At 35.6% G+C, this 23,490-nt stretch overlaps 1 protein-coding gene across 7 annotated transcripts in view; it reads left to right on the top strand.

The window, feature by feature from the left end:
- The first annotated feature begins 1,452 nt into the window (after positions 1-1,452).
- rapgef2b (Rap guanine nucleotide exchange factor 2b) overlaps positions 1,453-23,490 on the top strand; it is a 257,833-nt gene continuing 235,795 nt past the window's right edge. For all 7 annotated transcript variants that reach the window (XM_056472229.1, XM_056472225.1, XM_056472227.1 and 4 more), the window contains exon 1: positions 1,453-2,052. In XM_056472229.1, coding sequence (XP_056328204.1) covers positions 1,984-2,052 — 69 coding nt within the window. In that variant the 5' untranslated portion in view covers positions 1,453-1,983. The remainder of the gene's footprint in view (positions 2,053-23,490) is intronic.

Here is a 23,490-nt window from a genome sequence, read left to right as displayed (position 1 = left end):
TTATACCAAAGAATAAATATTGAAAATTTGTGTGTTTGTAAAGTAACAAGATTGCAAAATTAAAATGTATATGTTTACACATGCAAAGATAGTTTTAGAAGGAAAACTAGGCCTACTTCCCAGTGTCCCAGTCACATTAAAGTAATATAATATAATGCAACAGGCTTATGACAGTATCAAATTGTCTTGTTGCGATTAATTCATAAAGCTTTTATCATGATATTATTATCATACAAAAAAAAGGATTAATAACAAAACATAGGTTATGCATGTCTAAAGTAAACAAAAGTTTCAACAATAAGTTACACTTTACTATAAAGTTTCATTAGTAAAAGTAAGTTAATGCATTAAAATCAACGATGAGAAATAGCCACATTCATTATAGTTATTGTGTTTAAGATAATAAAACAAATGCTTATTAGTTTTTAACTCCACTTAATAAAACAATTACGACATGTGATTCTAATATTATGAGATATTAACTATAACTATAATTATAAAATTAATAAAAACTTTGGTTATTGTTAGTTTAGTTAAATTAACTCATGTTGACAAACAGAGCCTTAATGAACAATAGGCCTGTAAGTAGTATTTTATTTAATATTTTATATATTATCTTCAATAAATAGCAGATAGTAGGCATGTGAAATAGGAAATAGGAATAACATGTGAAAATGCACATTCTTAAAAATAAACTGCAAGCATTTGGTTTTGTGATGAGAACCACTGCAAATACAGTGTTTGCATTCTTAAAAAGCTCTCTAAAAGTAAATAATAATAATAAATAATATCAATAAAATAATAATTAACCAATATAATTAAATTATATAATACAAATAAATAATTATTCACTGTATTCTGAAGTGCTCATCAATGTTGTGCATGTTCATTATCACGATGAATTGGATTATTATTATTGAATATTTATTAAATGATTTATTATTTAATATCGGCATATGTTAAATTATATTTATATTTTATTATAATGATTTTTGTTTTGTACAACTGTAAATGCAACATTCATGCATTTATTTTCTTTTCGGGTTAGTCCCTTTATTATTCAGGGGTCACCACAGCGGAATGAACCGCCAACTTATCCGGCATATGTTTTACACAGCGTGAAATCCCCTTCCAGCTGCAACCCAGTATTGGGAAACCCCCATACACACTATGGACAATTTAGTTTATTCAATTCACCTATAGCGCATGTGTTTGGACTGTGGGGCAAACCGGAGGAATCACACAGAAACCCCAGCTAGGCCACCCGGGACTCGAACAAGCGACCTTCTTGCTGTGAGGCGACAGTGCTAACCACTGAGCAACATAATACAGTATTACATTTTCTTCAAAGCTGCAACTCCACCGTCGTCCATCGGATGTCGTCAAAACTCCACGTGTTGTGAGTAAAGCGCACTGTGGGCGCATTATTCTAGCATTGTGCTGAATGGACTCGCCCATGAACCTCTTGAGGCGCTCGGTCGGTCACCATGGTGGTGGCGGCGGCTTTTACAACAGCAAGCCCAGACAGCAGACCATCCGTCGCTTCTAGACACTAAAACACTCCGTTTAAATGCTGCTTTTCACTCTCCGCTGCTTTGGAAATCACTTAAAATGGACACTCGCCAAAGCGCGTGCAATGGACATTGTTTTAGGATGGAAACTGAAGATGGAATAGCGAACAGGGGACAAACGGAATGCTGAAAAACGCACTCGTCTGCGTAAAACACAGCTAAAACTCACAGCTAAAAATCTCCTGTCAGAGTCCAGTTGGAGAAGCTCCAGCGGCTGGAAGAGGAAAAGCAGCCGGACTGGTGCCTGTGGGATTGGGTCGAGGGACAGTAAGAAAGCTCCTGGCTCGGGCTGTGGCCTGGGGACAAGACAGGCTCTCTCCTCTGCAGCTTCCGAGAAATAAAAACTGGGTTTGTGCCCCCTTCATAAACAAACCACTTGAGTGAGAGGTCGGCTGTGGATTATCCCGGAGCCATGGCGTCCTATGTGGATAACAGTTTTCGGCAGGCGGTGATGGTGAATCCGTCAGACAGGACGCAACAGGTCAGTCTTTAAATCATTTATTATGTGGCTGTTAACTGTTACAGTATATGCTGGATTTATTCTGTGTGTCGTGGAAGAAATAAATTTTGTTTTACAATGTTGACAGTTCTGTAATTATGTTACTTAACACGCGTATCTGAATTCAACAGTCCTAATAAGCTTATAAGATATTCGCGTTAATGTTATCTTCAGTGTTTTTGGAGTCCATTAACGTCAACATGAATGTAAACTTAGCATCGTTCACAACTAAACAAGCTCTGTTTTTATGGGAAATAGTTTAACATTACTTAAATGTTGGATATTAAACGGTTTATATGTTTATCACAGCATTTTTGTACGGTTAGCCTATGATTTGGAAGACGTTGCTATGACATTTGCTGTAACGTTATAGTCTCCACCCTTTGCTGGGCACAACCGGCACGAGAACATTATCTTATTATTACTTTGCAATAAGGATATTATTATATGTAAAAGTCGAGATGTATTTGCATTTTAGTTTGTGTTATTTATGTTAGTTTGCGTCTGTGATCATTTGGAGAAACTAAGATAAAGATTCGATCCTAGCGAGTCGGTCTCTTAAAGTGACACGCTGCTTTGTCAGACATAAAGGAAGACAAATGATTCTTGTATTGTACATCTGAATGACTTGGTTTTACCTCCTGTTTCATATCAGCTTACGATCATTTAAGTACAGATTATGTGGCTTTTTACCTAAATTAACCGAAGAGGGTCTATATTTAAAGTGCATTTGAGGTCATTGTTCTCATATAATGGAATCATTGTTTATTGTGTGTGAACGAGTCGGTGTTTGAATGAATCGTTTAAGTGAACGATTCTGAATGAACTGATGCAGATTGTGCTATTTTAAAAACCAAATTTAATAATTAAGATGGTTTAAATCATTCAGGTACAAGAAAGTGTACAGTTTGTAAGTAATAAAGATTATTTTATTGGATTATTTAAATGAGGAAGACGTATTTACTGTTATATTACATTATTTTTAATTATTCAATTAATTTACCTGAATACTATTAGACTCCCCAGAAAACCACAAATGATGTCACTTAATCTTTGCTCCATTGCGTTTATTTGAATGTAGTTTGTTTATTATGTGTATATAATAAATAATATATAATATATGTTCATATAAAATAATAAACAGACCTATACTTGATTATTTTAAAACCTCATTTAATAACCTTTATTTAACTAGGTAAATCAATTGAGAACCAGTTATCATTTACAATGACTACCTGGCTAAGAGGCAACATAAAAAGCAGATAAAAGCAGCAGTGACACAACACAATATCAATTTTACAAAAGGCAGATAATAACATATAAAACCAAGAAAAACAAAAAACAAAAAAACAAGTACAGTGATCTTTATTAGGTTAAAGGATGACAGTGGAATAAAAGTGTTGAGCTTTAAGGTCTGCTGCAGATGATTCCAACATCAGCGGCAGAAAACTGAAAAGAGTTACGAACAAATGAAGTGCGAATTTTGGGTATACAAAGGTTAATAAAACGATTAGAGTGCAGATTTCGACATGTTTTCTGAATGTTAAGATCTGACTAAATATAGTGGAGCTTTCATAATAAGAGTTTTGTAAATGAACAGAAACAATGAATTTGTTGACATGATTGAAGAGTAGGCCAATTCAATAAACAATACAGTTGACAATGATGAGTATTAAATGGCACACCAGTAACTAAATGAATCGCTGCATGGTAAATAACATCCAGTCTGTGAGGGAGAGTTTTAAATATATAATTTAAGTAACTTAAATATAATTTCAGTTATATTTTAGTTATAATAGTTGATTCAGTTCCTTCTCAAATAAGCAGAGTAATGCATTTCTGTGATTATTTTGGGGATTTATTCATTCAGTTATTTAAATCGATGCAGTTGGAGTTAGGGCTGCAGAATATATTGTTTCAGCATCGATATCACAATGCGCATGTTCACAATAGTCACATCGCAAGATATGCAATGTTGAGTTGGGTTCATAGTTGACCAGAAACGACAAGTTAAAACACACAAGAATTGAGGAGTCACTGCAGAATTGAACTATAATAAATTCAAAGTTTGTCTTTTGTGTGCATCATTATTAATCCCTGTAAATGTGTGAGTATTTTAAGATGGGTTAAAGCATTCAGGCACAAGAAATTTTACGGTTTGTAACTAATAAAGATTATTTTTATTGGATTATATGAATGATGAAGACCTATTCACTGTCATTTTACATTTAATTATTCAATTAATTTACCTGAATATTATTAGACTCCCCAGAAAACCACACATTGTCGCCTAATTTTTGCTCAACTGTGTTTATTTATGATTGTAGTTTGTTTATTATATATATTAAATAATATAAATTCTATATAATTATATAAAATAATAAATAGACCTAAACATGATTCACTCCTAGGCATGGGCCGGTATAAGTTTCTGACGTGACGGTATGATACCCTTAGATAAAAATATCATGGTTTCGCGGTATTGTGATTACTGCTCTAAAATAAGTTCTTTTTAAATGTCTTAGTAAAAACAACAACTTTTTCTCCCCATTGAACACAATATATTTAATTTTAGGAAACATTTTTAAAATTTTGTAACAGTAAACATGTCAGGCTAAATCGTTTAAATAAATCAATGTCTTCTGCTGTTTTCATTAGTTTCAAAAACACTGATTTCTTTACAATACATGAAAAAAAACTACTTAAAGTTCTATACCTTAGGGAACAGTATATCATCATTTTATTGCGGTTTTAATACCTTGACTTTTCCAAACCACGGTAAACCTTGAAACCGGTTATCGTCCCGTCTATTCACTTCTTTACAAAATCATCCCGATCAATCTAAACCAATGAGTTTCCAAATAGAGTTAAGTCATCTGGTGAAATTGTATTCATATCACAATATAAATCACAGAGAAAAAAAGTGTCGCAATGTCAAATTTTTCCAACATCGTAGAGCCCTAGTTGGAGTAAAATCTTTACCATAAAAGAGAGATTTCTTTGCATGCATTCTCGTTAATGATTTTTATTTTTTTGTTTTGTTTCTAAGATGCCCAAATCCCTCCTGTAATTTATTTTCCACAACCAACATTGGAGTGAAAAATTAATCATTGTAGGGAACTGAACAAGAATGATTTGTTCGCTTCAAAGATTCGTTCACAAACTAACCACCACCTAGTCAATACAAATTAAATATGTCTGGCATTTGAGGTAAAGGCTCTCAGACAGAAATAATAAGTGATACAATCCTTCTGTTCCCCTTCTGGTTAATTTAATTTAGCCTCCTATTTTATCCCACTTTCATGCATTACCCACTTTCTTACACAGATGATGTGTTTCACTGAAAAATATCAGAAGCTGATCATTTGTCTGCACTTATCTTACAGCGGATGTGAATATTATCACATGCTTCTACTTCTAATCACACAAGTTTCTGTTGTGTACAAATAAAAACGTTCACTCATTAAGCCTTTTACATCAGATTGAGCCTCTGGACGTAACAATCTGATTATGAAAGAGCTAATTTTGTAATCACATCTGTTCTTGCACGGAGTTGTTTGTACCTGGCATTAAGCATTACGGACAATAGAGGCACTTGAGGGTCAGTATGGTATTCATTAGCAAATGCAAGTGCAGCTGCGTTTCCTTGAGATTACGTTATATTCCTGCCTCCATTGAATGCTGGAGCCTTGAAATCATCCTGAGTCGCTCTGAGTTATTCAGAAATCACGGTATTTTGGCTATGAGTGTGGGCTGGATTGTACTGACCCCTGACATCAGACCACACCACACCTTAAGTTCACTATAGAAATGGTCTCTAGATGCAAGTGTGCATGATTAAAAAAAAAAAAAAAAAGCCCTTTCAAGGAAAATCTGTTCATTTTGTGGCCATATTTGCAAAACGGCTACTTATGTGAATCAGGAAATCTTAAATTCTTAAAAACTGCACTCAAAAAAAAAAAAGATTTTGTCTTAACCCAATATTGGGTTTAAATGTAGGCAAATGCAATGTTGGGATAATGTTTTTAAATGTAATGATTTTTTTTATCCCAAATGGTTGGGTTTAAATTAAATTTAAATGACACTTTCTATCCCAAAAGTGGGGTTTGTCCATATTTGACCCAATGTTGAGTTACAACAGACTGTGGCATGAACAGTCAAAAAAGTCATGAACAATCGAAAAGTAGTTTTTTTATTTTCTAATTTTCTTTCTAATTCTTCAATTGCATTAAAAAGCTATTTGTTTCCAGGATGCATGGGAAAAAAAACCCAAAGGTGATTTATTTTTAGCAATAACTGACAAACCTTTATAGAAAAATCTGTTGTGTGCTCTTAAGTTCATTAATATATTGCATATGCTTTCGCTGAACTGTAAATGACTGTTAAACAATGTTATCATCGTCTTGTGAAAACGGTCCATAGCAGAATTAATGCAGACAACTACACTAACCGGACACTTTATTAGGTACACCTTACTAGCACTTTTGCTTTTAGAACTGCCTTAATCCTTCATTGCTTAGATTCAACGAGGTACTGGAAATATTCCTCAGAGATTTTGCACCATTTTGACATGATCGCATCAGCTGCACATCCATGATGTAAATTGCCCATTTCACCACATCCTAAAAGTGCTCTATTGGATTGAGGACTGGTGACTGTGGAGGCCATTTGAGTACAGTGAACTCATTGTCATGTTTAAGAAACCAGTGTGAGGTGATTCACGCTTTATGACATGGCGCGTTATTCTGCTGGAAGTAGCCATCAGAAGATGGGTACATAAAGGGATGGACATGGTCAGCAATACTCGGATAGGCTGTGGCATTCACACAATGCTCAATTGGTACTAATGGGACCAAAGTGTCCCCCAAAGAAAATATCCCCCACAGCATAACACCACCACCACTAGCTTGAACCATTGATACAAGGTAAGATGGATTCATGCTTTCATGCTGTTGATACCAAATTCTGAACCCTACCATCCGAATGTGGCAGCAGAAATCGAGACTCATCAGTCCAGGCAACGATTTTCCAATCTTATATTGTCTAATTTTGGTGAGCCTGTGCCAATTGTATCCTCAGTTTGCTGTTCTTAGCTGACAGGAGTGGCACCCGGTGTGGTCTTCTGCTACTGTAGCCCATCCGCCTCAAAGTTGGTCGTGTTGTGTGTTCAGAGATGCTCTTCTGCATACCTCGGTTGTAAGACATTGACCATTTCTACATGCCTAAATGCATTGAGTTGTTGCCATGTGATTGGCTGATTTGAAATTTGAGTTAACGAGCAGTTGGACAGGTGTACCTAATAAAGTGTATATTACCCATGATGCTCACTGAAGATTCCACCAATCGGAGAGGTGCAGCAAGCAAAGTGTGGCACAAGATCTTTATCTCTGCCCACTCTTATAAAGCACTACAAATTACACTCTCAGAATACTTAAATATTTGTATGCAAGTATTTTGAAATAAACATGAATTATATACTGTTTCTGTAAACCCAAAAAGAAATCCCTGAGAAAAATAATTTAAAAAAGTATTTATTGAAAGGCAGGGCTAATTGCACCTTATTACACGACTGTCTGGAATACTCAATTCCAATTGGTCAGTCGCAAAATTCCAAGGTGTGTTATTCCAAAATTACTACTGCTCAATAACGGTAACATTGAATCATCTTTGACCGTCAGTGAATGCGTTCAAATCAATATACTGACATGTATCTGCTTGTCTGTTATGCCATGGTTTTGGACTGTTTGGTGACATCTTATGAATGAATACATAGCTTAAAATAAGCTTTATTAAAATGGTTTGGTTTCTGTCAGCTTTGTGTTTTTGACTGTTTGCTGTTATCTTGTGACTGAATAAAGCGCAGGTTAGTGTATGCTCCAACAGCTTCACTTTACTTTCTGTCAGATTTGTGTATTTGGCTGTTTTCCGTCATTATTATGTTCAGGTTAGTGTATACTCCATCAGCTTCACTTTCCTTTCTGTCAACTTTGTGTTTTTGACTGTTTGCCACCATCTTGTGACTGAATAATACTCAGATTAGTGTATACTCCATCAGCTTCACTTTTGTTTCTGTCAGCTGTACTTTTTGACCGTTTGCCACCCTTTTGTGACTGAGTAATGCTCAGGTTAGTGTATACTCCATCAGCTTCACTTTAGTTTCTGTCAGCTTTGTGTTTTTGACTGTTTGTCGCCATTCTGTGACTGAATAATGCTCAGGTTAGTGTATACTCCATCAGCTTCACTTTAGTTTCTGTCAGCTTTGTGTTTTTGACTGTTTGTCGCCATCTTGTGACTATATAATGCTCAGGTTAGTGTATACTCCATCAGCTTCACTTTAGTTTCTGTCAGCTTTGTGTTTTTGACTGTTTGCCGCCATCTTGTGACTGAATAATACTCAGATTAGTGTATACTCCATCAGCTTCACTTTAGTTTCTGTCAGCTGTATTTTTTGACCGTTTGCCACCCTTTTGTGACTGAGTAATGCTCAGGTTAGTGTATACTCCATCAGCTTCACTTTTGTTTCTGTCAGCTGTATTTTTTGACCGTTTGCCACCCTTTTGTGACTGAGTAATGCTCAGGTTAGTGTATACTCCATCAGCTTCACTTTAGTTTCTGTCAGCTTTGTGTTTTTGACTGTTTGTCGCCATTCTGTGACTGAATAATGCTCAGGTTAGTGTATACTCCATCAGCTTCACTTTAGTTTCTGTCAGCTTTGTGTTTTTGACTGTTTGCCGCCATCCTGTCACTGAATAATGCTCAGGTTAGTGTATACTCCATCAGCTGTTTTAGCTTCTGTCAGCTTTGTGTTTTTGACTGTTTGTCGCCATTCTGTGACTGAATAATGCTCAGGTTAGTGTATACTCCATCAGCTTCACTTTAGTTTCTGTCAGCTTTGTGTTTTTGACTGTTTGCCGCCATCCTGTCACTGAATAATGCTCAGGTTAGTGTATACTCCATCAGCTGTTTTAGCTTCTGTCAGCTTTGTGTTTTTGACTGTTTGTCGCCATTCTGTGACTGAATAATGCTCAGGTTAGTGTATACTCCATCAGCTTCACTTTAGTTTCTGTCGATTTTGCGTTTAATTAAAGAACCAATAAACTATTAAGGCTCAGAACAATGTTTTGTGTTTAATTTTTATGTTTTGTTTCAAGTAGTTATGTAAATGTTGTGTAGGATAGTTGTTTTCACAGAGAAACACCCTTTAGTCTTACACAACAAGCTGCCGATATGCCTGTCAGGCTTTATTCTGCGATAACAACCTCCTGGATCTACTTCATCAACTTGTTTCATGCTGCACTTTCTCCCTTTCATAACATGCGTTGGCTCTCTTTGTGTATGTAAGTCTTTGATAGGATGTAGAATAAGGTAATCTCGCTCATGTGGGCTAAAAGAAGCTGTTCCATGAAATGGGTTTTAAGACAGCCTTAATGTGTAAAGACTCCTTTTTAGGGACTGACGCAGGCCATTCTAATGGAGCTCGAAGCTCATTATGGCTTAACGGCAAAAACCTCAGCACTTCACATTAACATGCTGATTGATGGGGTAGATGTTAATGGGGTAAAATATTCCCCAGTTGGTGTAAGCCATATGGGGGACCAGTGGAAGGAACAGTGAACTCTGCAGCTTTTAAGAGCCTATTTTTTGCTGGCAGACGGCTATGCAGGGGTCAAAGAGACTATAAACAGGCTGAAGGTGCTTTGCGCATTGACCTCTATGAGTCGGCGGAGCAGAGTGCGAGAGGGCAATACTCTTATTGTTCCTACGAGCCACAGCTCATGAGTAACAGCTAAATGAACAAGCTAAATATATCAGTCTGGCGTCAGGAGACAGTATTTGCTTTTTGATGCCCACAAACACATAAGGCTGGTCATCCTGAACTGATGGTTTCCTTCCAGGCAGCTTCCTTCCTTTCTTTTACAGTGAGAGGAAGTGCATCAGAGAGCTGCCAGAATGTATGAAATGCTTTTTCTTGTTTGTTTTGTGGGGGAAAAAGTCTTCCCACTCCTGTTCCTTTTTTTGTTCTTCACTAATGAAGCTTTGTTTATGCCAGTGAGCTGCAGGTGTCTTCAGATTTATTTTAAGAGTGGTGGCTTATGGGTAAAACTTTAAAGAAACTGTATGTACCTTCACCCCAAAATAAATATAAAGGTTATTAGAATTGAAATTAGGAAAATGATTATTGTAAGAAAAGTTAAACCCCTCTTATTATTCATTCATTCATTCGTTTTCTTTTCAGCTTTGTCTCTTTATTAATCAGGGGTCGCCAAAGTGGAATGAATCGGCAACTTATCCAGCATATGTTTTACACAGCGGATGGCCTTCCGGATGGCCTAAAAATTGAACTGAAAAATCATATTTAACGTTGAATATATTTTTGTGTGAATTTTATTTATTTATATTTGAAATATTTGTCTAAGTCACTTTTTATTGTCATACAAATTAGTTTTTATCATGTAATATTTTTATGTATATCCATTTTGCCATGAAGTAGCCATAAGTTGCTGATGTGGCAATAAATAAATAAATAATAAATAAATAAAACAGGTAATTGATGCAAAATTGAAGCACATTTCTTTTTCTTCAGTTTTTGTAGCACACCCATGAATCTTACAAAATGGTTTACAGAAAAATGAGTTAAACATGACTCGACACATCTGAAATCTGTAGCTTGTTGTCTGACCCTCCTCACTGTCTAAACATGTTTTTCCCCTAAGAACTAGTTTTTTCTTAATATCAGATTTTTTTTTTGCATTGCTCTCAAGTGAAGTCACATGTTATGAATGGCGGTCATTGCCTTGACAGAAGCTGTCGGACACATTCTGCACATACACAAGCGCGCATGAACAAAGAGTGGTTTCAATGACATCTCCCTTCTCAGTTTACACGGGAAGAATAGACGGAGCGGCTGTAGAACATAAACAAATGATGACAACTGTCGCGTTGATACCAGAGCATGTGCGCACGTCTTTATTCTTTATTCTCAAGCCGTTGATTTGTGAGATGCTATTCATGTTGATGCTTGGCTTGTAATATAGCCCAGCAAATGCTGCTTGTCAGAATTATTTTTTACAGTTGCATTGATCTTCAGTGGATTGAAGTCATTTGACCTTTTTTTGGTTTCATGCCAGATTGTGCTTTGCGTATATTAAAGTCTGCAAGCCGCAGGTTGTATTTGTTTATTTAAACGCAAAATAAGTCTAATGAGAGAAGCGGGAATGCCAATAGGATTTGGAAGACAAATGTTTTTAGGGTATTTCAATCCAGTTATTGCTGAAACAACGGTATTTGACTGTTTGTGTGTGGCCGTTTTCTTTTTGGTAGGAGAGTCTGATCCAATGAAGTGGAATGCAATCTTTGAATGCACCAGTGGTCATCACATGCTTAATTTACTAACAAACTTAAACGATTCTCATCACAAGCTGGAGTTGGTCACATTCCTGTGTTTTTAGCTGCTGTGCACTAGTTTTCTGCTTATGAGAAGCGCAGTTATAGCGTTCTGAAATATTGCTACTGTTCAAAGGTAAGAGAAGTGTTTGCTTATATGTATGGACATATATGAAATGTATATTTAACTCCGAAACTAGAACGATTTTACTTATTTGCTTTCAGTTTCTTTACTATTTTAGTTTATAGAGTACAATTAAACAGAGTTAAGGGATCAGAAAAATATCAGAGTTAAGGGATCAGAAAAATATCAGTCTGTAAACAACTTTTAGGTTTTAAATGAGGGATATAATCATGCGTTATGGATGTAACAAAAAAAGTTAGCGAGTTTACAGTATAAGACTTTGTAGAAATTCTGTGAATAAAACTGCACAACCCAAAAGAAACGATGCTAATCTAAAAAATAAAAAATGGCTCTCTACAGATCAAACATGATTGATTTTAATTTGTTCAACATTTCTGCATTTATGAGGAAGAAGTGTCATTATGGATGTGACGTCTCTTCTTTACGGATGTGACATATGTGAAAATGCCACTTGTGTGATTTTGGTAAATCAAATATAATTGTTTGAAAACATTGACAGAAACATTTGAGAGTATTTCTACAGTACTGTTAAATACATGCCTACACAAAAAACATAGAAAGGGTTTCAATATTTTAGTGAAAACTTATAATATACACACACATATATACATATATATATATATATATATATATACATATACATATATATATATATATATATATATATATATATATATATATATATATATATATATATATATATATATATATATATATATATGTATATGTATATATATATATATATATACATATACATATATATATATATATATATATATATATATATATATATATATATATATATATATATATATATATATATATACAGTGTTTCCTCTAGGATTTTTTTCCAGCTATGGTGGCAATCCTTTTGCACAGATCAAGTAAAATATTTTTACATGCATTACAAGTCGAGATCGCATTCATGTAATACAAGCATGTGAATCTCTTTGCTAGCGTGCCGATTTCCTCTGCTCGTGCACAAAATTTCTTGCGCGCCCTGCTCAAGTGCAGATTTTCTTGTGCGCTCTCAAATAAACGCTGCTGAAGTGCGATTTAGTGTTTATGTAACGAGTATGTCTCCAACATTTATTACATTTTCTTTTGGAATATTTATGAATGTTATCAATAGACCTACAGAATGGCATTGAAGCGTCCTGAAATTAAGTGAAATGGCTATAAACTCTAGCAAGATGAAGTCATTGTATGCAGAACCACAGACCTTTATCTGTAAATAAAGTATAATTATGGAAACTGTTCATCATAACTGAAAGCTACGTCATGTTTGCTGGCCTCACGCATCATGCAGCCCTGTCAATCAGTCAGCCAGCCAGCACGTAACCTTAAAGGGTTAAACAAAAAACACTACTACTATTACAGAAAGTTTGCTCTGTAATTAAATTACGTTTTAATATGTTTGGCTGCGATTATAACCCGCTATAGAAAAAAAATAGATAGATAGATAGGTAGGTAGATAGATAGATAGATGGACCGACAGATGGACAGACAAATGGACAGACAGACGGACAGACAGACAGGTAGATAGATAGACAGGTAGATATTCATTCACTAGATGAATTTCTAACAGTCTTAATAAATACAAATAATCATTAGAAGATATTTATATGCTAATCTTTCAGTATGTGCAGTGTATATTGTTGCCTGCTAGGGCTGAACGATATTGTAAAAATCTGATACTGTGATATTTTATTTTTCTGCCATAAATACTGCGATATGAACACAGTTTCACAAGATGGTTTGAATAGCTCTGTTTTATGCACATAAAATGCTTTTCTTAATTAGTTTTGTCTCATTTCCAGTCCAAATATCAAAGAATTCTTAAAGCAAGTAAAAATATTGTTTTGTTTTCATCGTTGGAAGAAATGAAAGAAGAAATCAAAATTAAGAATTTTTCCTTGAAACAAGCGAAATTATCTGCCAGTGGGGGAAGTGAAACAATTTTGTTTTGCTTTGAAATGTAAATATTTGGACTAGACATAAGACAAAAATTCTAAGATTTTTTTTAGTTGCATAAATCATATCAATTCCATATAAATACAGCAATTAATTATAGACTCAACGTTGTATATCTATTGCAGATGCACACATTGGGATATTGATGTTAAATTGATATATTTTGCAGCTCTATTGCCTGCAGTAAAACTGCAAGACAGACTATATTGCTGCAAGCAGAAGCAGGTTAATCTGCCATTCGCGAGTCTTTCATGTAGAGAAATCCCCTCAGATTTTTGCATAACTCTGCATTCAGAAGTTAATGTCCAAACACGCCTTTATATAAGTTCACATTGTTGTAGGAAATGAAATATAACACAAAAAACACAATTGAAAGATTTTCCAGTTGGCTAGATATTGATTAGTTAATCAAACAACTTTACCGAAGCCGCTCTATTTGACGATTGGTCTCGCACGTCTGCCATGTATGTAGTTTATGTACACTTTTTTTTACCAGAGTTTAAAGTTCTAATCAAATTCACATACAATGCACATCATATTGTGCGAGTACAGACGGTTCGACACTTCAAATTTTTACCGGAAATGGTAAACCATCCGGGAACCCTTGGCATACTCAACATACTATGGTTTGGGACATACCAATTATATTTTCGAATACTGTTTAAGATGGGTGTATGCGAATTTGGACGCATCAGTTGTCTTTGGAGTTATACACTGATGGCACATTCGAACTATACAGTAATGTTCAAATTGAATCAATAATGGTAGAATGCAGATGTTTAAAAACTGCATGAAATCAAAATGTACATTACTTCGTTTGTACGTTCTCTCATATTAAGCCGTGTTAAGGTCAGATTTAATACATTTGGTGAACGCTGCTACACTATGCACCGTTTATACATGTTCTCGTTCGTTTGTTTGTTCTCTCGTTTGTTTGTTCGTTCTCTTGTTTGTCCGTTCTGTCGTTCGTTCTCTTGTTCGTTCGTTCTGTCGTTCGTTCATTTGTTCCCTTGTTCGTTCGTTCTCTTGTTCGTTTGTTCTCTCATTCGTGTTTGTTCGTTCTCGTTCGTTCGGTCTCTTGTTTGTTCGTTCTCTTGTTCATTCGTCCTCTCGTTCGTTCTCTTGTTTGTTCGTTCTCTTGTTCGTTCGTTCTCTTGTTTGTTCGTTCGTTGGTTCTTGCTCGTTCGTTCTCTCATTCGTTTGTTCGTTCTCTTGTTCATTTGTTCTCCCATTCGTGTTCGTTCATTCTTGTTCGTTCGTTCGGTCTCTTGTTTGTTCATTCTCTTGTTCGTTTGTTCTCTCGTTCATTCTCTTGTTCATTCGTTCTCTCGTTCGTTTGTTTATTCTCGTTCGTTCATTCTCTCATTTGTACGTTCTCTTGTTCGTTCGTTCTCTCATTCATTTGTTCTCTCGTTTGTTCGTTCTCTTGTTTGTTTGATCGTTCGTTCGTTCGTTCGTTCTTTCATTTGTTTGTTGGTTTGTTCGTATGTTCTTTCTTTCTCTAGTTCTCTCACTTGTATTCACTTTTCCAGTGCAGGATCTCATGGGCTTGGTTGGAACATTTTATATATATATATATATATATATATATATATATATATATATATATATATATATATATATATATATATATATATATATATATATATATATCAAAAAACCTACAAGGATATCTCCAAAACGTTTTGGTCATATGGTCCACTGCTAATTGTTTTAAGTAATCATAAGTACAATTATGTCCAAAATAATTGCGATTATGTCTTTTCTCATTTTGCAGTAGCCATACATCAACACACTAGAATAGTAAAGTCTGCAGAAACATGCAGACTTTAAAAACTATTACCAAAACCAAATTTGCAGTATTCGTGAATAAGTACCATGTCTTGATACAAGTCAAAACAAGAGTGAAGTGGGTCACTCGTCATCACTGAAGATGAATGGGAGTCCTGGTGAAAGGGGCTGATTTAAATACGCTGCTCATGCATCAGTAGTGGGTAGTTGGTGGCCCTCGTCTCTTCCGGAGCTCTTTTGATCCTCGCGTTTGGGCTGCTTGTGTCATTCGAGACTCAACCTCGTCTTCATCCTCCTTTTGATCTGCTGCTCTGTTTCTCTGTTCCGACCCATTTGTTAGCATCTCTCTCTGTGATCTTCCTCAATAAATGACACTCTCACTCTGAAGCTGCAGACAAAATGGACAGGGAGCTCTGAAGAAGGATGTAGCTTTTAGCAATGCATATTATACAGGAGGCGTGTGTGATATTTATCATTTACAATAATGTGTATACTGGCATTAAATATGTCACTCTACAAAATCACATCCCTACAGTCAAAAAGAGTAAAGCCAGTTAGAATGATCCTACAGCTAAAGTTATGAAACGTTAACCAATGAAAGCAAAGAAAACTAGAGCAGAATGTTTGTGTTTTGTTACTAATTGATTCATTTGTTTTAAAGCAAATCAGTCATTTTGAACTAATCGTAAGGATTAAGCTGTGTTAATGTCAGATTTAATACGTTTGACTGTTTCTTGGTGAACTCTGCTACACTGTGCATCATTTGTAAAGCAATCTTTCGCGAAGTGTTCAAACAAACATGTAACGCTTTGACATAAATGCCATTTAAAGGTGCAGTATGTAAGTTTGACACCCAGTGGTTGAACTAGGTATTGCATTCCTGGCTCAAAAGACATGCAAGAGCAGGATGCCAGATTAAGGACCAACAGTAGTGTGCCCGGCTATCGAGCTTAAAGGCTGATTTAAACTGTGTTCTAAATAAAAGCAACGACATGCAATAGAAGGAATATTCTCCATATTAAAAGGAGTTTTTGTTCTAACCTACTTCTCAAATTGATATATTAGAAACGGCTTCTGTTTCTTGCAGCTGAACAACAGAATAAACTGACAATGATCTCCTCAGGTACACCTCATGTGCTTTATTCAGTGTTAAATGCTAATAATGTGAGTTCGAATGCCATTTCACATGACATTTATTGCCATACTACTGAAAGCAGCAGCAGATAGTTCACCTCAGATCTTAAAAATTAAATAAACCATTTGAAATTGAACTTAAGACTTGTGACTCAGTGCAAGCCAACACATATCAGTGAATCAGCATGTGCATTTAATAATGTTGAAGAAGTTTAATATGTATTAGTTAGATTATAAAACTTACCGTTTCGCTTAAGTGCAGTAAGTGCACTATTCTGTGCTTCTGAATGGCTGTAATTCCTGTTGTGTTTCGTCTGGTGCAAACATCCAAATTGCTTATTGCTGCAAATCTCGTAACATAGCGTGTTGTTAGGACACGGGGTTACAATGTATATTTAAACTATTTGCTAATTAATAAACTTCTCATGTGGAACTTCAAAGGTCGCATTTTGGTCACAGATGCATGCTTTAAGAGCGTTTCTTACTGATTGAAGGCAACCATTAAATGGTTTAATGAATTTGCAGAACTATTATATAAAATAATTATTCATTGATATCTGTTTTAGAGGCAGTCATATGTATAAAAAAAGGATTGTGACATCATAAATGCAACAAAATCGAAGTCAACCATTTTTGATGTTTGTTTTTAAACAAACAACTTTTGCTACAAACTTGAATAATGTTTAAATAATTTGAAGGTCTTTTATATGTCAGAGTTAAATAAGTGAAATCAAAGAAAATGTAAGTTATCTTGCATGTTAACACACGGAGGCACTGTGGTTACAGCAAGAAGGTCGCTGGTTCGACTCCTAGCCGGGTCAGTTGGCATTTCTCTGTGGAGTTTGCATGTTTCCTCCAGGTGCTCCGGTTACCCCCACAGTCCAAAGACATGCAGAGCAGGTGAATTGGGTAAACTAAATTGGTGTGAGTGTGTGTGAATATGAGAGTGTATGCGTGTTTCCCAGTACTTGATTGCGGAAGGGCATCCGCTGTGTAGAACATATGCTGGAATAGTTGGTGGTTCATTCCACTGTGGTGACCACTGATAAATAAGGAACTAAGCCGAAGGAAAATGAATGAATGAATTTCAACCTACATCAATTAAACTCACTTAAAACATTAAGCGGAAATTTGTAAAACCTAAAAATACATCTGAAACCTGATAAGCTTTTCAAAAATGAAATATTTGTACAATGTAGGTGTTAAACTGATCTCAAGTGCATTGTCACTTGCAGCTTGATTTTTAGTTCATTATAAGCTGATTGTAATGTAAAATCTTGTGCCTTGCTGCTTTCTGCGGCCTACTTTACTGAGGTACAGCAGTATAGAATGCTCTTTATGGTGGCGGTCATGTGTTGTGTTTTTCCATTGCTTTTATTACCCACAGCATTCTGACGAACAGAGGCCAGACAAACCTTCTGCTGCATTAGAGAAATGTCAAGGCTGTAGAAACGTAATCTGAATTCATCTCTCTGACACGCAGCAGCAAAAGAGCCAGGAAAGAAAGAAAGAAGAAAAGCACGCAGACAGATTTCTTCAAGTGCTCAGATGGTACAATGCCACCATTTGTTGAAATCTCTGGGTAGAAGGGGCCTGATCGCAACTAATCTCCTAGTATTCGGAGAGAAGCCAGAAAACTGCTCTGAGATCAGTGTTGAAAGGTAGATTTAACCGTAGTAATCCTGCCTGTGCCTGACAGTGTTTGCATCTGTGAATGTAGACCAATGCTTTAGCTAATTGCCTGATTATCTGTATTGTGATGAGGATTTTTTTACAAGAGCTTCCTTCATGCAATTGTATAGACCAATATCCATAACGTGATATAAATACCCTAGTATTGATATGTTAACACATACATTCTCGTGTGTTTTTCTACTGTGAAATATTGAATTTTTTAGTATTATTCATGTAAAAGTAAGCATTTTTATGTTTATACATAATATAAAACATATGGAATTGTTATGGATTGTATATATAAAAGTGTATATATTAGTGATGAGCCGTTAACGTGCTGCGTTAACGCAAGACTCTTATCGGGCGATTAAAAAAAATAAATAAATAAATAATCGCCATTAATCTATTCTCAGAGTCGGGTTGGGAGCTGGGTCTATTCAATGCAAGCTATGATGTCTTTCACCTTGATATTTTAGTGCGGATGTATACCTGGCCGTATTGCACTGTAGGGGGCGAGAACGAGTCTTCGAACCTGTGTGTATTCCTATTGTGAAATTACCACATCAAACATGACATGCTAACATGGATGCAGTTCACTAGTGTGAATCTGATTAATGTTAGCTCCACATTTAACTGTCAGGTACTTGTAGAGTTAATGCATTCAAGTAAAACATAAAAAAAGAAAATGAATTAAATTGAATGACGGTGAATGAAAGTCAAACAAATGAGCCAGCCGTCTAATATAAAAGTGCCCCTCCAAATCAAATCAGCAGGACGCCCTTCTGGATCTTTCACTTACTTCGAAGACACTACTGACTACGCTTACATGGACATCTGTAATCTAGTTATTTGCCTTAATAGACAAAAATCTAAATAAGGTGTTTATATGAAGTGCTTTCATGTAAGAGTTTCCTGTAATTTTGGGTGACTTTAACTGCAGTTCGACAGTTTCACATTCACTCATGAACATTTCATTCATGCCCCCGTGACAAATTGGGTTATTAGACACAAAAAAGGAGTAAAAACTGTGGAAAGTGTTATGGAATTTAATAACGCACGCCAAATGGAAAAAAAAAACTTCCGCATTTCGGTGTGTGTGTGTTTTTTGTGTGTGCGGTCCATTACTGACAGCCGTGTGTGTGGATCTTGTCAGAAAAAAATGGTGAAAAGTCCTACATGACGGTAATAGTTTGATTGCGGTGTTTACTTTAATAATGCCACTAATATATGCATACTCCACATCAAAAATCACTTAGAATTCAAAATGCTTGTTTAACTGAATAAACAGTAAACACAAGTACATCTTCTTGAACAGAATTTATTTTCATCACCAATTATCATAGTAGAACAGTTTCTCAAGCAGCTTGTGATGCATTTTGGAAACAGGAGATGAGCCCCTGGTCTAATGCGCCACCTGGCTTGAGAAACCCGTTCTCAAAGACTTTTAGTCATATTTGGGTAGCACACATATTCTGAATGCCTTCGGCAGACTTCAAATAAGACATTTTTAATCTAGATTAATCTAGATTAATTCCAAGATTACAGTGAGATTAATCTAGATTAAAAAAATTCATATATGTCCACTATATATATAATAGTTTTTAAGTGCATTGAAATAATGACAATTTTAAAGTAAAAATGTAGGAAAATTTGGAGCATATTTAATTGCTATAACGCAAAATAATATTAAAGGCATCATAAGTATAATATATTTTCGAGGAAAATGACCTGGGATTTTCTTGACAGATTTGTATTAACCACTATGGCGTCTCTCTTTTCCAATTCATTATTCTAATAAAGCCAGCAGACGTTTTCTTGCCAAAGTAAATCTAGTGGCAAACATTTTATTATTACACCTCCTTAAATGATTTCCCCTGCGTATGTTCTGTGTTTGTGGTGAACAGACTGGGCTGTGTGCAGGAGCAGCTCAGACACCTGAGCCGGGGATTGTATTCCTCCTTGATCAGAACAATGGCTCGACTCCAGATTGAACGTTCTAGTCATGAGGTCATATTCCCTTCTGCTCTTTATGGCTCCATAGACCTGTACATTACCATCTTTATGAGAGTTCAGCACAGGTTTTATGATGAGGAATTAGGCCAGGTTATGCCCTGGTCTAAAAAGCACCTCTTTCAGCCCAGACTGACACCTCGCTCTCTATACTGTATTGTTTGGAAAATAAAACAATAGTAAAAGCCAAACACAAATAGCACGGTTTATGTCAAGTTGTGCACTGGAGACCTAAATATTAATTTATTCCAGTAGTGCTCAACTGATAATTGGTATTTATTTATAAGTATTGCATCGACAGCTAATTGTTGGGAGTGGACTTTCATTTTGCTTAAGCACAGATGCCAACCCAGGCTTAAATGTGTCTACAAATACGTTGCTCAGGGTACATTTCATGGCACATTTCAGATGAAAAATACACTAGAGGGCGCTGTCTACATTTTTGTAAATATGAAATTCGTTACCAAACTGCATTTTGTTATATGCGTCATTTAACCAGTCATTTTTGAACACGTCGATGAAAAGGCGGGGCTTGTCATACAGATCAACTTGTGATCGACTTATACCTAAATCAACCAACCAACAAAACCAAAAGCAAACGTAAGAGAAAAGTGTATCACAGCCATGTAGTTTTACCATTATTTTACATTGATTTTAGTTGTTTTGTGCAAGCCCGCTTTACTGGACTCAAACCCGAGAGCTCTGCTTTACAGGTACAACACTATACAAGGTGAGCTACCGAGTAAACTGACCACAGCAGAAAAAATGTCCATATGGAGATAAACGCATGAGGCAACAACTTATTTTGTGATATTTATTTGGTTTTGTGCATAAAACTGCATGTAAATAATTGTTTATTCATTGATATGTCCCTGTAAATATTATAGGTGTGAAAAGGAACAGAATTTGTTGGTGTTGTTTCGCCCTGTAGCATTTATTTTACATAGAAACGGCAGTATGTTGAAGTACGTTTTTGCGGTTTCACAAAAATATAGGCTGAAGCATGTATTTCCAATGAGCCTGTGTTGACACACACAAACAAACACTCTTTCTTTATATTCTTTAGCTTACTGTCCTTTGCTTTTCTGTTTATTATGTGAATCAAAAAATGCGTAACTGTTCAAAACAAGTGTCTAATAGAGGCTGCTTGTTGCTAAAGTAGTGGCGTGATTTCTCTAATAAGCATGTGAAAGAGCCATAGATAACATACTACACACAATCCCCAAACCATGATTATTTGACTCAAAGCTCAAAAGAAATAAAAAGTCACAGCAAGATGTAGGAACTTGTGATCATCCATATAAGTGTTTTCTCTATAATGGTTTTATATAAGAGTACGTAAAATTCAGTTTTTCATGTTGTGTTCATATTGTTGCCACACCTGTTTGCTTGTATGTAGCTTGCATCCTTAATGAAGTGTGCACCAATTTTGGTATTTTAATATCACTGTCTTACTACATTAATGCATAGTACACATTAATGGTGGCCATAAATGGTCAATGCCCTCTATGTGGGCATTATTATAATGTGCCGTGTGAAAAATAAGTCATAATTTAACATTCAAATCATTATAAATGTCATGATGAGCATTTATTAAGTTTGATATCTTTATTGGAGGTGTTTGTTAACCCTCTCAATATCCGTTCTCTTGACTGAATGTCTGTGAGCTTGACTCAAAATACAGCTAGTCAGATTTTTGGTGTTTTTACAAGTGCCAAGAACTAACAATAACACCCCAGTGGTGCTTCCTAATCCAGACTAATCTAATTCTCGCTGGAATTTCTGACGGTTTGACTTTTGTTCCGCTGCTGCTGCACGGGGATGGAGGAGCTTTGTTGGCTCGTGAGTGAGTGTTAACCTGGACTGAACCTGTGGCTGGATTCCCAATGCCAAGCTGTTTGGATCCAGATTACTTCTCTGTTGAATCTGTACGATTGGAGAAATGACACTTCACCTCAGCTCACCAGGTTTAGCTTTCTCTCAGCCCTGCGCTCACCATTTCTGTGAGCTGAGGTAATGTGTACTTTTGTCCGCCTCATGGACACCGATGGCAGAAACTCTTACAGATGGGTTTCGAAGTGTTTGAGGTGGAACTTAGTGACTTGAATCTTTGTGAAATACTGCACAGTATTTAACTCTGACCTTCACTAATTGGAAACAATTGCTTGATCTCATCATCAGGGCAGGAGTTTGCTATTGCATTAGCAGGATTTTATTCAGAGTCATTTTCCCAGTACCTTCATTCTGTAGTATTTGGCTCTGGCTTGTGTTAGAGGTGGGCGGTGTGTCCAAAAAACATACCTGCAAATTACGTAACTGTTTAGTAATGTTTATATTATGACCTTTCTAGTGAATTGCAGCATTTTAAATTCAAATACATTTTTATTTTCTGTTCATTTAATCAATTTAATTGATGCTAGTTAAAAATATAATTATAGTAAACAAAAACCAAATACATATTTATAAATAAACAAAATAAATAGATATATCAAGAAATAAATATTAAGGCTGCACAGTATAGGTCGTGTTAGTTTTGATATCGCAATGTGAGAAACCGTAACAGTCACAAAGCAGGATACACAATGTTGAGTTCGTATTGTAGTTGACTAGGTACAACAGTTCAGAACACATGAGCAGTTTGGAGTAATTTCAGTTTAACCATAGTAAAGTGAAAGCAGATCAGTTGCTTGTGTTTTTAAGGCCTGTGTAAATATTTTAAGCGAGTTTAATGTATTCAACCACAAGGAATTATTATGTTTATACACTCAAAAAATGACTTTTGCTGCTTGTTCAAACTACTTATTTGAAATGAGCTGAAACAACACAATTCTTAAGTTTTTTTTAAGGACAACTTAATTGTTTTATGTTCAATCCACTTAAATATGTAAAAACGATTACATTAATTAATCGATTTGTTTTGGGACAACATGAATGAATTGTGTGGAACCCAGTGTTTTTTTTTACAGTGTAGCTTTACCAAAGATTAATTGTTTTTAATTACTTACACAATAAAGAATACAGCTTTATTGTACATTTGATTGTACCTATATACTGTTATGCTGCGTTCACACCAGACGCGGAAGAAGCGTCAAGCGCGAGTGAATGCATTTATTCTGAAAAATAATCAGGGTTTTCACTGCTAATATTCATAAATGTTTCATGATCATCAAGTCAGCGTATTAGAATCCAAACGGATCACACCCCACAGTTCGAACACACGTGACCAGTGGATTAATAATTTTTTTTGAACTTGTAGGTTAATCCAACATTTATAACAATGGCAGAGAGATCGCCTCCCATTTAAATCA

The sequence above is a fragment of the Danio aesculapii genome, chromosome 14 (assembly GCF_903798145.1).
Source record: "Danio aesculapii chromosome 14, fDanAes4.1, whole genome shotgun sequence".
Lineage (NCBI taxonomy): Eukaryota > Metazoa > Chordata > Actinopteri > Cypriniformes > Danionidae > Danio > Danio aesculapii.
The sequence above is the reverse complement of the archived record's forward strand: the minus strand, read 5'-3'. Positions and strand labels throughout refer to the sequence as shown.